Below are 17,890 nucleotides of genomic sequence, written 5' to 3'. Positions count from 1 at the left end.
TCAGGCTACTCTCATTAAATTTAATAGATTTTAAAAGCTTAATTTTAAAAAGATTTTAAGCTTCGAGCTACGTTGATTAGATTTTATAAATTTTATACATTTTGTATAATTTTAAAAGTATAAAAGTTAGAATTTTAAAATTTTAGATATACTTATTTATCTAAAATGATATGTAAATGTACAGAACCAAATAGAAAAAGAGAAAATAATAAAAATGAGATCCTGTTTTTACCTGTTACTTTATATTTAAAAATTTCTTTGTAAACTTAATAAAAATACTGAACATGACCTATTTTTAACAAAACCTATAAGAAAATTAGAACATTTAAACACCATTCTACCTTCATAATTAAAATAATTCAAGAACGACTCTATCAATATTCATCAAATTCTCACATACATAACTTAAGATACATTACTGCAGTATATTTAAATTTGAATGAAATTGATCTAGTAATTTTGGAGATTTTTGAGAATTTTTATACATGAATGGTGTTTTTGCAATCCAGTAACCTTATAACGTAAAGAAAATTCATTTTCACCTCCAATCCCATTATGCGGCCGAAAAAAATACCTCTAATTTAAGTTATCTGTTGCCGTCGTTTAATTGAGCGTTATTCATAAACGACTAAACCAATCTTAATAAAATTTTCACAACCACAACTTTAGATACAGTACTGCAGCATATCTAAATTTCAATGAAATTGGTTAAATAGTTTTTGAGATTAAAAAGAAATTTCAATTTCACCCTCCAATCTCACAGTCCTACCGATAGTAATATCGTAATTTTCTTCGAAAAGTTGTCAAAATATTTTTTTGGCGACATATACATATTATTATTATTATTGTATATTATTATGCAATTGACGGTAGACGATAATACTGCTCCGCAGAAGTTTAGATAAATATATTTAAAATTCTAACTTTTATACTTTTCATATTATACAAAATGTATAAAGTTTATAAAATTTAATCAACATAACTCGAAGCTTAATAATAGTTTTTTATATTCTTTTTATCTTAATTCAATGAACTGCCTGTTTTAAATACTTATTTGTAATTAAATTATAAAGCATTTCCGTAATCAATAGATTCTAGACAAAGATGTAATATTTTTTTTTTTTTTTTTTTTTTTTAATAAAAGGATGCGACAAATAGTTTTGTAATTTTCACTTGCTAATGATTAATTTTTATGTAGTTTAAATATCCTAAGAGGCATGGTCAGAATTTCTTAATAGTCTTATAAAGTATTAGTAGTTCTGAGTTTGTTTCTATTTATTTTTTAATTAGCTTTATTTTAATTTAAATAACCGTATTATAATTTATATTCTATTTACACAGTGTTCGAATGACAGAGCAAGTTCAAATCTCCCTCGTATTTTCCTTTACAGTCATTGCTTTGTGACTTCATTTGCAATAAAATCAAACCTGTACTGATTTGCTTTGAAGAAACTAACTTAACACTAACGATATGCTTAATAAAATCATTATCCTAACGAACAATCCCGTTTGAAGTATAAACATTTCTTGAGGCTTCCTCAGAACCCAATGAACCCAAATTTCGTGGTTCAAAAACTGGCTGTCAGATCATTGTTTGGTATACATAAATAAGTATGATTCACCAGTACTTAGTAAGTTAGATTTTTTAACCTATAAAGAATAATCAACATATAGTTCAGTTAATAATATCCACGGTAAAGTAAACTAGTTTGTTAACAATTAATGATGATAATGAAACAATAACATATTTGTATATAAGATAAACATTTTAATATTTAGGAATATTACTAGCTGTAGGGCGAAAAATTACTAGCTGCCTCCGCATCTAGGCCCTCCGAGCGGGTTACCCTGGCGGGCGGCGTCTCGAAATGGGATTATTAGGTGTCCAAAATTGATTATCTCTTGCGTAAAAATATTTTCTTTTGAGAGATGAAAATTGATATAACGAAAGTTAAATTAGAAATTTAACTGTAGAAATCGATACTAACGAGTCGGAATTTTCCACTAGTGATCGGTACACCCTGGTACCTACGTTTTGATTAGAGTTCATTATTTTAGGAAGAAAATCAGTCACATAAATAAATAAAAAAATAGGTAAAAAAACTTTTCAAACACCCCTCTTTATTAAAAATTTATTTCTTCTAGAGTAGTTTGTTATTGAAAGTATTATATTAATTTTTGGACCACGTTTTTGGCATCATACATTTTCAACCCCTCCAACCCCCCACCCCCAAAAAAAATATTTTTTGGGCGCACCGAGGCTTGTGGGTACTCATAGGATTTGAGGCAGTCTCCTGAGTACTGTGACACATCAAGAGAAGACGAAGTTTGCTCCCGCTGGAAGCTACAGCCATGCAAAGCACCAGTGCACAGAAGTTACCTCACGTCAAGAAAACCGACGTTAAGGGAAAAAAGAGAGCGCGGCAAGGGTCCACAAACCCTTGCCACGCTCTCTAAGGAGGAGGATCCTTTCCCACAGACATTGGGAAGTCTGATTCACTAACTAGGGCTCACGATGGCGGCACTTAAGCAACATATAAGGCGTCGAACCATTGTCCATATTAGAGATGTCGAAGTAGATACCACTAAGAAGAAATCTTAGCGGCAGTAACGGCAAGAGTTGGTGATATGGAGGGCGTCAGGATCTCTTCAATTAGACCCGGAATCTGACTGTTACGGTGATCACATCCTATAAGGCAGCCTGTAGGATGGGTGGAACAGCGCTTACGTATCGGCTGGGTAACTGCAGAGCCTTTATTAGGGAAGATGACGAAAAGTGCTACAGATGCTGGGGCTCTGGGCACCGTCGACAAGACTGTAAGGGCTCAGACAGGCTGGACCTATGTTTTAACTGTGGCGGCAAAGGCATAGGATTGCGGAGTGTCGGGAGCTGCCTCAATTGTGAAAGTCATGACCATCGGACTGGTGCTTGGGCGTGTTGTCATAATAAACATAACTAAACTCCTCGTAGCTAATGTGAACAGAAGCACGCTGTCGCATGACTTGCTCCATGAACTGCCTTTAGAACGTGATGTTGACCTGTTGGTGATCACGGAACCTAATAGATATGAATCGGCGAAATCAGCATGGATCGCTGACACAGTGGGTGACGTGGTCATCAGGAATGTAAGCAATAGAATGGCCCTGAGCTTTAAGGAGAGAGCTGAAGGCGTAATAGCGACGGAGTTGGATTCCATGATTATTGTAGCGGCGTACGTTTCCCCCAACATCTCAATCATCGATTATGAGAGGTTTTTGGATAGCATTTATAGAATTCTGTCTAGGCAGAATAAGAAGTTTGTTTTGTTGGGGGACTTCAAATGCAAAACTCTTTATGCTGGCAGCTCGCACAGTAATAGGCGCGGTGAATTAATGGAAGAGTTTATGGATTCGATTGATGGTCACTGTATAAATGATGGCACGCCGACCTATGAGGCTCGGGGTCATTACTCGATACTTGATCTGGTCATCATTGACAACATATGGTTGAGGGATCAGTGTGAATTAAAAGTCCTGGGCAATGATATCGCTAGTGACCATTTTTCATTACAATTGGTCATAAGAGATGGCACCTATACTGCAGTAGAAAGACCTATCGTGATTAGACCCACGGCTCGCCAGGTGGATAAAATAGTCGATAAAGTGTCACAAAGACTTAGCACTATAATTGAATTGACACCTGATACCCTCACATCAATTATTCAACAAGAGATGGACAGGGAGATAAGGGCCACCAGGAGTAGAAGACAAGTATACTGGTGGTCCAATGAGATAGCTTGCTTTCGCAATACTCTACAACAAGCTAGGAGGAAAAAGCAAAGACTAAGAATCAGAGGCGGCTCTGAATATGACACCGCAGTCAAGTGGTATATAGAGGCAAGGCGTCAGCTTAATAGGTATCAAGAAAGCCTAAAGGGATCATTGGGCCAGACTCTGCGAGGAGTTGGACAATGATCCCTGGGGCCAGGCATACAAAATCGTCACGAAGAAGTTCGGCAGGCGTTTACCGATATTGAGCGAGCATCACGCCAGGGTCCAGTTCGACGAGCTACTTCCGTGCGAAGAAGAAGCGATTGTCAACTTACCTGATTTTGAGCCCAGGAGATTTACACCTGCCGAACTGAATTGTGCCATTGGCCAGCTTGGCAATAAAAGAAGCCCCGGTGTAGACAGAATTCCAGCCGCTATATTTAAAGGACTTTTTAAACAACGGCCTTGGGAAATGGCGGACATTGCCAGCCATGGGCTAGAGAATGACTGCTATTCGCGGTGCTGGAGAGAAGCAAGAGTTGTTTTTCTCCCCAAGGGTGGAAATGAACAAGAACAAGTTAGATACAGGCCGTTAAGCCTTTTAAATAATATGAGCAATGCGATCGAGAAGATGCTTGCCGCAAGCATTATTGGAGAAATTGAGCAAGGAGTGGGGATTAGTCAAAAACTATATGGGTTTTGGAAAGGTCGCTTCACAGTGATGGCCGCCAAGAAAGTAGTCTCCTGAATGACTGATGTAAGACGCGGCACCTGGAGGACGAGGGGTGTTCCATTGCTTGTCTCATTGGATATCAAGAATGCGTTTGGCTCAATTAAATGGAGCCATATACATAGAGCGCTATTAGCAAAAAATGTTAGTCCATATTTGAGGAGGCAAGTAATGAGAATCCTCTCTGATAGAACATGCAAGGTGGCAACGCAAGAAGAAGGAATGGAGATAGATATACACGGTGGAGTGCCCCAGTGCTCAGTTTTAGGCCCATTATTATGGGTTTTAACGTTTGATGAGATCTTAAATATAGACTATCCTGCTGGGGTTGAAGTTATGGCCTATCCCGATGATTTGGTGGTTTTGGCGAGTGACAGGCATGAATTGGAGGCACAAGAAAAGGCCATTTTGGCATTGCAGATAATAAATGGTTGGCTATGTGAAAAGAATCTAACGCTAAATACTGGTAAATGTAATTTTATTACATTTACTGGCAGAAGGATCATCAAGCGGCTAAATATCAAGGTCAATGAGCAAGTAATAGCAGAAACAGATAGAGTAATGTACTTGGGGGTCACCTTTCAGAGAAATGGTCCATTTACTGAACACATACACGAGGTTTGCAATAGGGCTGATAAGATGACTAAATCTCTTAATATTATTATGACTTCTCAAATAGCACCTAAAGCGTCTAAAAGGAGGGTTGTTGCGTCCTCGGTTATGTCGTCGATATTATATGCTGTCTTGGTATGGTGGCCTTCAGTACGGATAAAGAAGAACTTGGCACCCTTAGTTAGGACCCATAGGAGACTGTTGCTTGGCGTCGTTTCCGCGTACAGGACAGTCTCGTATGAGCGTTATGCGTTTTATCAGGAGTGCCTCCGATCGACCTTATGGCTCATTTCAGAGTCGAAAGAGATCAAGGTGTTGAAGTTCATTAAGCGAGGCATAGGCTACTAGTGAGATGGCAGGATAGATGGAGCACAGCAGGCCCTGGAGACAGGACCAGAAGGCTAATCCCCAATCTAAGGAACTGGATACATAGAAAACACAGTGAAATAAACTTTTACGCGTCACAGTATTTTACAGGACACGGTAGTTTTAATTACTATCTGCATAGAGTCGGTAGAAGGGAAACTGCAGCCTGTGTGTACTGTGACTGTGATGATGATGTCGAACATATTTTCACTGTATGTCATAAATGGAGGGAAGAGACAGACGGTATTGACCTTTCATCTGATGGAACTGGGAGACTAATCAATAGCATGTTAAACAGTGAAGAAACTTGTAAAAAAGTTGAGTTGGCCATCAAAAGAATACTTATGCAGAAAAACAACGATGAGAGGAGACTAGGATTTTAAATTTTAGCATAGGGCAGAGTGGACAGCCTCAGTGGTGAGGGCTGACATGCCGAGGTGTGTCGGTTCCGATGATCCACTGGGGACTCCTAAGGGTTTTTCGTTAGGTTAATATCAAGACCTGAAAAGACGCAATCGCCACGTCACGACAATACATGGTATTGACGTGGCGATATACGGATAGGCAAAAGAACTGAAAAGAACTGACCGGTGGGCCGACCTGCCATGCCGGACTTATAGCCGGTAGGTGGGAAAGCCCATTAGAGTAGAACAGGCACTCCCCTGGGTGGCGCAATACCAACCAGTCGGACCGGCCCAGGGGAGTAGAGTTCCAAAAAAAAAAAAAAAAAAAGAAAAGAAGAATATCATAAAACGTAGTTATGACATCTCAAATGATAATATTTTGGATTAATTTTTTAAAAAATACGCGCAAAAACATACACAGAGAGAGAGAGAGAGAGACAGACAGACATATATATATATATATATATATGTAAAATTTAAACGAAAAAACCACGATCCAAATAAGAAGAAACAAACTAGAGAAAGCTCAAAAATTAACCTGGTTCATTTGCAATAAAATATGCCTATCAATAAACGTAAAAGTAAGACACCACAACACAGTTATAAACCATAAGCCACTTACGCAGCAGGCATACGCTTTCACCTAAACGAGCAATCAAAGACAGACAGACTCCAGAAAATCGAAAGAAGAGTTGAAAGAACCTGCCTCAATAAAAAATACCAGAAACACGGGCAGTAGTAGATTGTGCCCAAAAAAATCGTGTACAAAGAGTTAGAAACCATCACTGATACAATACATCAAAGAGACTAGGACTCTTTAGGCCTATCACGAGGATGCAAGATTCTCTGAATCTTGCCTGAAACAGCTAGTACAGTACAGTCTCGATTCAAAAAACACCAAGACAGGATGCTGATAGATCAGAGAAATAAAGAGGATCTGAAGGAAATTGGTCTTACACCAGAAGAAGACACCACCGATAAGATAAAATTAAACAAGAAAATCATGAACAAAAACACTAGCTTAACATTCACGAAAAAACTCACAAACGAATATTTTCAAAACTAGAAAGGACATAAGGATCGGAACATATGAAAAAGTACTAGGAGGCCGCAAGACCCAAACAGTCTAATCGAAGAGGCTTTAAATGTGATTGTATGCAATCATAAAAAATAATAGAAATAATATGTATATGTACAGGTTGTCCTGGGAGATGTTGAAAAAAATTAAGGAAATGATTCAGAACATCAAAATAAACCAGAATGTTAATATGGACGAATCACTATCTCACTTCATTTTGCCTCTGTCCAATATTTTGTGTTTATTTCAATTAAAAATTTATATATTAAAAACTGATTGAGATATTTTAATAAAACTGGGTGTTCATGTACCCAAAAAAATCTTCGATAAAATAAATAAATTAAAAAAATTACGACCATTTAAATGTGTAATCAATAATAGCAATATAAATATTAATTTTATCGAATTATATTTAATTAGATAAAATTTTTACAGAAATTATTTTTTTTATTTATTAAACTCGACTAGTGAAGGACGTGAGTTTTTGCGATCCGCTTCAACAATTTCAGCCATATCTTCAGCCTTTTTATCAACCGATTTGAACAAAGAAAGTGTCATATTGTTTAAAATAAAAGGCTTAACATGTTATATAATATCAAATAATTCTATAATGAGCATATACAGGGCCGGTATTCATTGGTTTTTCATTTTAAGTTTGCCATTAATGATTTCCATAATCAAGAAAAGCTACGTAAAGTTTTAATGGGAAATGGTTTCCTCGATTACTGAGTATATTAAAAATACCCTATTACTATTTTTGTAATATCTGTTGCTTTTCCAGTATGGCGGTCTACTTCATTTGTAATGGAAAACTCTCAAATTCTTATAACATTTTCAGATACTAAATATAATTCTAAAATATTTTCCAATAAACACAACCGTACATCTAATCTTCATTTGACCTATGAATAATTGTATTACACCATTTTCCGAAAAGTGAGACTTGCCAAGATTTCATGGGTAGTTGCAAATTTAATTAAAAAATGTAATTGTACAATAATTTAATTATATGCCAATTTTTTTTCTCGTAAATTATAATGAAAAATAAAAAAAAAAATTATTAAATTAATAATTAACATAATTTGAAATAAAACGTAACTATTTTCTCAATGTTATGATTTTTACTACTTCTGAATTTATTTATTAGACTAATAGAGATAATACAAAATTGGGGCCGCTGATTTAAAGTGTAGTAAAACTTTTTTAATGAAAAATGTATATAATTTTTAAATGTTAATCAAAATAATGAAAAATTATAAAAATATAACTCCATTCGAACAATAAAGAGAGTAAAATTACAACACTATAGACTTAAGTTTCATCTTACAAGATACAAACTAGTATTTCGAAGGTATAGCTGGAGATTAATATAACCTGAATGGTTGCATTTAAGGAAAGTGTACAAAGTGTATTTATAAGAATAAATGCCTTATAATGTCTTTTAGAATTTTATGTTGGATCCAATAATGTTCTGAAGCTTTCAATTAAAAAAAATGATATTGGCTGCCATAATGGAATATATATATATATATATATATATATATTGTAAGGATGTATTGTGAGTGTGTATATATATATATATATATATATATATTGTAAGGATGTATTGTGGGTGTATATATATATATATATATATATATATATATATACACCTTATTTGTCAATAGGGTATTTTTAATATTCTCAAAATTCAAGAATAGTTTCTTATTTAAAAGTTCTTTAAACCTTTCATGCCACATCCTAAAGTTCATCCTAACTCCACAGTTAAAAAAAAAATTCTGCATATACAGAGTGATATTAAAGTTTGGAAACGCTTCATATCTTAAAACTGAGGGTTACTGGGAGGTAGGTACAAGTGCAGATCTACATAGTTACAAAACTATTACTTTATGGTATGCTTGGAATTTTTATCCGCCATATTGAATCAAACCTTTTTTTAATGGGAAGGTGGCAATGATACATGATTTTAATGTAAAATTTTACGGTAAAAACAATAGTGAAAACCGTTTATCGATTAATTTCTTCATTTTAGAATTATTAACAATCAAATTTACAAAAAAGGAAAAGACGCGGTAGTGACAAAATGAGTAAAACGCTCTGTAATAGCTTTTATATTTGGTTTTTTTTTTTTTTACTTTCGCAATTACATCCGATAACAAACATTAAATAGTTAATGTTAGGATTAATGGTCCAACCATTTATAATAACCTTCACAAAAATAAATATCCCTTATAATAATACCAATAATAATAATAATCACAGTAAATAATAAGTTGCAACAATACTAGAAATTAAATAGCTAGGTCAAATTGCAATATTATAAAGTAACAGCTGATTTAATATTCTAAATTTGTAATAAATTTTTAAATTTCAAAAGTTTTAAATTGTTAAAATTTTTTCAAAATTTATTTTATGTAATGTAGGACTCCGGTAACTACCGTTCAGATAATAGTTCAGAGGATGATAATAAGTGTGAGTGTAAATGAAGTATAATTGTCTTGTACAGTCTCAGTTCAACCATTCCTGAGATGTGTGGTTAAATGAAACCCAACCACCAAAGAACACCGGTATCGACTATCTAGTATTCAAATCCGTGTGACTTTACTAGGACTTGAACGCTGGAACTCTCGACTTCCAAAAATCAGCTGATTTGGGAAGACACGTTCACCTCTAGACCAAATCAGTGGGTTTATGAAATGTAGGACTAAAAACATTTAAATAAACTTTAAAATTATATATTGTAATAATTAATGTTAATAATCAGTTTATCTAGCCATTCAATTTTTCTATATTTTAATATCATATTATATACGTTTAGTAATTTTGTAATTTAAAACATTAACCTTTTTAATTTCCTGTATAACGGCTGAATAACTTTGCACATTTATACATTTCATACTTTACAAAATAGTAATGAAAAATATTCAATTTCTCTTATTGTTATTAATTTTTTAATTGGGTCGAGTGGTTAGTTACTGTAGTATTTCGACATGCTGAACATCCTGATTTTTAAATTTCATCATCTTGGATTCAAAAGTAATTTCTATTGTTTGAAAATTCCTAATATAAAAACTAATAATTAATAATGGCGCAGGTTTGCTTTATCTTTTACATAAATTTCTGTTTGGTGTTATTTTCTGTATTTTTCAGATTTTACTGTTAGTTCTGTTTATTTAAATAATATGCTACCTTTCTTGATGTATTACCACCACCTAAAATCTCCTCTCGTTTTTCTTTTTAATTAGTTTAATCAACTACTCTAATACAAAGGATACCTTATTAAATATTTTTATTTTAGGTTTAAACCCTTTCTGAGATTCTAATCCAAACATATACCAACATATACGAGTATATAGTTGTACATAGAACAACTTTTAAAATTACTTATTTTATATACTACCGTAACTAATGAATACTAAAGTTATTTATAGAATAAGGAACTTCTTAAAATTGAAAGACTGAAAAAAGTTCAGAGATAATTTTTTGATCGAAATCAATATTTTGTGTTTGACGACAAATCCATACCATAAAATTATGCACGCATAACTAATTTTCTACTGTAGTGTCATATAATTTTATCAACAATTTTTCATGAAAAAACCTGATTTTGTTACAGATATTATTATACATTAGATAATTATTATGTTTAGTAAATATATATATTTTTAAAATATACTGTAATTTAAATTTATTTAATGAAATTACTGTATATTGTAATATTTTCAAATAAGTAAGATTACATTTATTATACCTGTTGTGAATAATAATAATATGTATAACAAAGAAAAATAAATAATAGTAAACCTATATAAAGCAGGAAAATGTACACCAGGTGAATTTGAAAACGTTTATGTTTTTAGAAATATGGTGACAATAATCTATAACTTAATTTAAAGTTTAAAAGTTTTAAATGTAAATTTATTTACGTACCTTGTGGTATTTTGTATATATATTTCAACTTTTTGTTTTAAACTAAATAATTAGCTGAAATTATACGAATATATTTATATAAATTTTTTTTTTCAGCTATATGGTATAGTTTTTATACACTGTATATACTATTTTTACTTGTAATCGAACAACAAAAAATTTATTATTTCAATTTACTGCACACAATAACTTTTTTTTGAATTTCTATGCCCATTGACAATTGCAGTTCCATCAATTAAAATTTTATACTTAACAGAAGAAATTAACAATCCATCAATTAATATCAAAAAAGCAATTGGACATCAGTGATATTAACCATATATATATCTCAATATACATATTTAAAATCTAGTCTTTTTAAAAGTTTTATTCTAATATTGATTAATTATTGTAATAAATGTTGTATATATATACGTGCATATATAGCACAATTTAAATAATTATATGCTTAATTAGTATTTATTATGATTCACTAAAATACCTTTTTGTGGCCAAACATAATTATTAACTTTTTCGAAAGGTAAACTAACGGTTTTAAAAATTTGCAAACAAAAAAAAAGTAAAATAAATTTTGATAAAATTAGCTTCGCAAAATAAAGAGAAAAAATTAAGTAACATATACTTTGGGTATAAGCTAATAAATTAAAACAAGAAAACTCTTTCTTAATGAAAATAAAAAATCTGTATAATTTGTAGTACATAATTACCCTGAATATCTATCTTTTAATTTTTTACTAAATTTTGCGAAAAAAATTTCTTCCTCTATTAATAAAAGGAAATTGTTTTTTGCATGTTTTTATAGCTACAATCTACATAAAATCTGTTGAGACGTGAATAATTTTATAAGATAATGCTTAAATTTGAATAAAAATGAATTGACACTATTGAAAAATTATAAATTACATTTCGATAAAGAGTTATTATGATAATTTTAAACGTATTAAATTTAATTTACTGAAAATTGAATATAAATTTTATATATTTTATAAATTTTCAACAACTGTTACTCTACTGTTCTGCTATTAAATTTAATAAACTTTAACAATAACGTGAAAGTTGATCAATTAATTCCTCTAAACCAAAGTACTGCAAACCAAAAATAATTAATTAAAATTATGTTAAAGATAAAATAGAATAATGTAACGTACAATTTCAACTCTCTCCAACGGTTATCATCCTTATATTTCTAAGAATGGTATTTCAGTTTGTAAACTTATTTCTATGTAATCCAGCAAGTTAATAATTACTATAATTAGATCATAAAATAATTAATTATACATTATATATATATGTACAGTATTAATAAAGTATGACTACCCTTAAATATCCTTTCAACAGTTAAATACAGAAAAATTTAATTTAAATAATGTTCCTACCTCAAAGATCTATTTTTTAGATATGAGACCACCGCATTTCAAGTGTCCAAAGACCTCTCAAGTGGGAGTGGATATAATTAATGGAATGAGAAGTTGTAATGAATTATTTTAAAACGAAATTAAAGATGAAAATGTTGACGTAAAAAACTTCCAGCTACTACAACCTTTTACCAAAATGCCAGTCATTTAATCTTTCCCCACCTAGTTTCAAAAAATGATTTTCAGTACCTATTAAATAAATGCTAATATTTTAATAATTAATAAAAATATTATTATTATTATAAAATAATTTTCAATAAATAATAATATAGCCCGACCTCAAAAAGATGGGTATGACTTCTCTACTTGCGTTAATGTTAATTTTATACCCGAAATTTTGTTTAGGGTTATCGTAGCCTGAAATATTTTTCGTCAAAATATTTATTTTCAACACTCTTTAAAATGATATGTCATAACTTTACTATCTAAAATTTATTGGTTATCCCTCTCCCGATGGTGGTTTGGTGTTGTAAAGATCTCATACCGAAAAAATTTATCGTTTCGAGGTTGACGTATCTATTGTATTTAATTTGTTCTACGTTTAACGGCTGAAAAGTTATTCAATGGTTCTCATAAGTTTTTAACACATTTGTATAAACAGACTAAAAACTATGTGTATTTGCTGTGAGGCATAGAATTATGCTGGCTTCGGCGCGGGATAGCCTCTTCCAGAAGGAGTGGGACGCTCTGGCGTCTCATTACTGATGAGTCGGCGGGGACTCCTGATGAACCCATGGGGGGAAAATAAAACCGTAGTTCCGGTGGGGTATCCCTTCGGCGTTTCCCATTAGAGACAAGGCGGGGGGAATGTCAGACTGTAATCCCAGTGGGAGATCCCTCTGGGGGTTCCTCACTAGAGGCGAGGCGTAAAGACTGGAGTGCCGGTAGGGGGATCCCTTCGAGGTATCCTCATTTGAGGCATGATGACTAATCGAAAGACCGGGTCCCAGCTACTTGGGTGGGACCTTTTTTTATCCCCTTCTCCACCCCCCCCCCCCCCAAAAACCGGATATCCAATTAAGTATAACTCAGTTGGGGAAAGTGTCCATTTACTCTAAGGAGGCGTCCCCCGTCCACCGGTAGTACGCCTGGCACGGCAGGTTAGCCTCCCCGGTCTCGGATCTTTACTTCTTTGTTTGCTGCCTCAAATTCCCCGCCTCAGAGATGAGATCTGGCTACACCGCCCCCCACCCCTTCAGCAGGGAACCGGGTCTCGGTCTTTATGCCACACCTCAAACCGGCGGCACCTACCCCACCGAGTGGCAGGGCCGACCCCAACGGCCGGGACTCAGTCTTTCTTTTACCTAACTTCTCTCCAGGATTTCCCTCCCTTCTCAGGAACCCGCATACCACGGCATACGGGCCCTCCACGGAGGGACTGTCCTCTCATCCCTACTACATTCCCCGTCTTCTAGCTTCTTCTTCCTTAGATCGGAGAACTTCACCCGCGACCCTTATAAACCAATTCCAGTTTACATCACTGAACACCAGCCAGTTGATTAAAATATCCGGTGTTAGCCTGTTTGCAGAGATCTCACTTCTGTTGCGTACCCATCTGGGACAAACAAAAATAGTATTTTCAGCGTTGTCTATCTATTGGCAGTAATCACACTGCGGTGTAGCCCTTTTTCCTATTTTATATAAGTACTGACCAAAGGAGCCATGACCCACCAATAATTGTATAACATAGAAGTCTTCGTTACCCCTTCTTTTACCTTTCCAATCTCTTATGTTAGGGATTAGGACCTGGGTGGGACCTTGGGTTCTTCCCAGGTAGTTTGATGCGATGGAACCCTCTGGCGCTGTATTTATGCTTAATTGCAGGTTTGGCTCTGAGGTGGTGGGGGTAGAAATGAAGAAAAAATAGATTAAAAAATATATATATATGCGCACACGTGCGTGTGTGTTTGATACATTTGTTTTAATTATTTGCATATAAGTTGGTTTTGTATTTTCAGTTGATAAATTAGTTTTAAGCATGCCGTTTAAAGAAAACAGGTAATGCGCAACCTCTTAATTCAAGAATATTACTATTTTTTTCGTACCGTGTACACCCATGTACAATGATCATCAGTTTGGAAAATTTATAAAAATAAAATAAAAATTTTTACTTTTTTTGCATGTTTTTAACAAAATCATCATAGAAAATTGAACACATAATACTACCTGTTATTTGCATAATATCAGTAAATCTGTCTGTACTGTAAATATTTCATTAATAGCATAAAATATAGTAAATATTTAAGTTAATTAGTGTCATCAGTGCTCGAGTTTCTGTCATTTGTAAAATTTCATTTATGTGCCTAATCACTTAATCGCAAATAATCGTCCTCACTCCTACCAAAGCATTTGAAACACAACATTTCTTGAACTATTTTTTAATCAAACCATCCGGTATTTCTGACCAAGGCATAACAAGTCTCTACTCACAAATCTGTAACAAAGAAAGTTTCTTAATTTTACCGGAAGTGTTAGTCTCGTGTTTCATGTTGGCAGTCCGGTTTGTATAGTATTTACGGAATTTAATTTTAACGATCGGTTTACGCTGATGTTTGAAAATTGAAAAATGGATATCATTCCACCAGAAATTATAACCTAATCACACTTTCCAGCAATCAGTCTTTGCTTTACAACATCAATCATGTGATTCCCAAGCTGTCCATTACAAGTGCGGAAGGTTTTAGTAATAAAGCACCTCATAAATGCTTCCAGACGCATACAATCCGGTCCAGTCCTAATGTTTTATTTATCTTCAAAATATTTCACCTTTCAGTAGGTGTTTTAAAAATTACATACGGGAGTAATTTTTTCCCGTCCGAAAATATTGTCAGCAACCGATCAAAATTGTTTTTTGTAACCATCAGTTCGTATCTAAATAGTCATGCACGTAGACTTTCAATTGTTGTTGTAGATGGTGTTTCGAAAGTTACAGGTGTCTGTCGGCATTTTTAGTTTGATCTGGGGAATAAAAGTTCATTTTCGTAAATTTATGATATATCTTTGAAACTTTGTCAGTTTATCTTCGTATTCTTCTATTAGCAGTTGTGCTATTGTCCTTCGAATAGAAAAATTATGTCGGCAAAGAAATCTACGTACCCATTTAAGACTAGCTTTAAATTCACGTAAAAAATTGAACTTTAATATTTTATAATGAGTGATAATTAAAATATTCAGTCGTTGAGTATGTTAATTATTCATTTCCAATGTGGAAGTCAAGTGATATCCACATCAGGTTTTTTTAGAGTTGTGAAATGTATTTAAAAAAAGTAAAATTAACAAAAGATAAAAACAAAATATGTTATTAGATTCACACAAACTTATTTAAAAAAATCACAGCAGCTCTTTCGGTACTCAGTATCTTCCTTAGACGATATGAATAGAATACTAAAGCTAAAAGTACATTACAACGAAAAAGGTAAATGCAAAAATCAAAAAAAAGAAAATGCATTAAGATAAAAGCAACAACTGGAGTGCACACGCATCAGTAATATCTAAATAGTAAATACTAAATTCAAGTAAGGGCTTCATCCATCGATCTGTAATAAAATTATGAATTAAATACAATATACTATAATAACAGTGTACTGAGTTGTACTTTGTTTAGCTAATAGGTTTTGAAATAGTAGATCATTTTTTTAACAAAATTATCTAAAGCTTAGCATAAAATATCCAGTAAAAAATGATAAAAAAATCAAAAGTTTAAAAACAATTAAGATTTGTTTTACAATTATTCGAAGTTCAGCGAATCACCAAAAATACGTTGACGATAAAAGATAAAAGCTGTAAAATAAAAAAAATTAATATTTTATAAAGAAAAAACGAAAAACTTAAAGGGTTAAAAAGTTAACATAATCCAGATGTTTTGATAAACAATATATTTTTAATTAGTTTTGTTCATTGTAAAATTTTTTATTTGTTTATTTATTCATACTATTCTGTGAACATATTTCTAAGATGATTATTTTGTAATCCACCAGGAAATATACGAATAAATAAATTCAGCTGTTTGCATGATGAATTTTTGCTGTGAAGTGATTATTATGATTGTAGAAAGGGGAATTGAAAAAAGGGATCATATCAGATAAGAGAGAGAGAGAGAGCGAGAGAAAGAACAAGTGATAAACCTGTAAACGGGAGTAGTAAAGCTCAAAGTCCCACCGTTGGTGAACGACTATTTACATAGAAAGTTTGCTACAAATCTAAAGGAAATAAATTTTACCTTTATATCTATAACTACTCTCAATATAGCGTTTACCGAATTAAGTTTATATTGGCCTATGTTATGAATTTCTTTTTACATAATAGTGTGTAATAACTGATTGATTTCATAGTGTCTGTCTCAGACTTTCCTAGAACCGTGAATAATTTAAAGAAGTTGAAATGCAAGAGTTTTTAATCAGATTTTCTCTGAATGTAATGGTGTTCATTATATACCGGGGTCAGACAATTATCTGAACAACTTTGATATTGAATAAATAATTTATTTATTAAGATGAAAAAACGGGTTATATGAATTTAGAAATATTAAATCTAAAAGTTTTTTACCTGTAATCAAAGATAATCAATGTGTGCACCATTAATAATTCACAAAATATCCAACCGCTAATTAATTTTATGCCACGTTCGTTGTAACATATCCACATCTGTGAATTCGAATTCGTTAAAATCCGCTCATTTTCACCAATATTCACTACACGAGTTTTGTGTACATTATCCATGATGAAATCCCTTAAAAAAAGTCAAATGGAGTTATAACCGGTGATCTAGATGGCCATGCAATCGGTTCATCACGTCCAATCCAGAAATTTGGTAATATGTTGTTGAGGGATTTACGCACTGATAAACCCCAATGTTGAGGCACATCATTTGTTGGTATATGATTTTGATATGATAAAGATCTAAGGGATGTCATCCCAGCCCAAGAGTCTTTCAAACTCACCCTGGTCCAACACGTAAAGGCATTTAAGTCGCCGAGCATCCTCGCTGTTGTCGTGGAGATTAACACTAGATAGCTCACACGGTTAAGTAGCCGTTGTTTGTAGAGTGAACTAAACAGTTGATTTCCTCGTGAACATAAAGCAATTCCAGATAGTTATGAATTTTTTCGTTCTTGGCTTCAATTTTGTGCTTAAAGATTAAGCTTCTTTTTGAAGGTGGATCAGCATCTATAAAAAACTGAGTAATATCGTGGGATAATTTAATGTCTTCGGTAATCGTTTTGACATTTAACTGTTTTCCAAGGATCGTATCTTCCACCTTTTACCTGTCTTTTTACCTTCATACTCTATCTGCGCCATTAAATCTTCCAGATGTTGTGTATTAAGTTCTTCTAGTGTGTTTACAAGATTTTCAATATCTCTGTCATCTACTTCATCGAATCCATTTTTTCCTACTGAACGAGCTATTGCTTTCACGCATTCGGCGATATTTTCTGGAGTCTCGAAGTACCTTCTAGGGTATCTACTTGAAGCAGCTTCTTTCAACAAGACATCAGAGTTGACTGTTTCAGTTCATCTAATCAAGACTTGATGCACATAATGAAGTCAGCAATATTAAATTTGTTCCAACATGTTGTTACGTTCAGCTCAGAATCGGAATCCATCGC

General features: G+C 33.1%; 2 protein-coding genes across 6 annotated transcripts in view; both read left to right on the top strand.

The window, feature by feature from the left end:
- The window catches only part of LOC142321764 (adipokinetic hormone/corazonin-related peptide receptor variant I-like), a 737,321-nt gene that overhangs the window by 215,730 nt on the left and 503,701 nt on the right, over positions 1-17,890 (top strand). The gene's annotated exons all lie outside the window — the stretch shown is intronic.
- On the top strand, positions 2,911-3,954 carry LOC142321162 (uncharacterized). The gene has a single exon (XM_075359156.1). The coding sequence runs from the start codon at positions 2,911-2,913 to the stop codon at positions 3,952-3,954; it is 1,044 nt and encodes a 347-aa protein (XP_075215271.1).

Source organism: Lycorma delicatula, chromosome 3 (genome assembly GCF_047948215.1).
Source record: "Lycorma delicatula isolate Av1 chromosome 3, ASM4794821v1, whole genome shotgun sequence".
Classification (NCBI taxonomy): Eukaryota; Metazoa; Arthropoda; class Insecta; order Hemiptera; family Fulgoridae; genus Lycorma; species Lycorma delicatula.
This window is presented reverse-complemented; position numbering and strand designations above follow the sequence as displayed.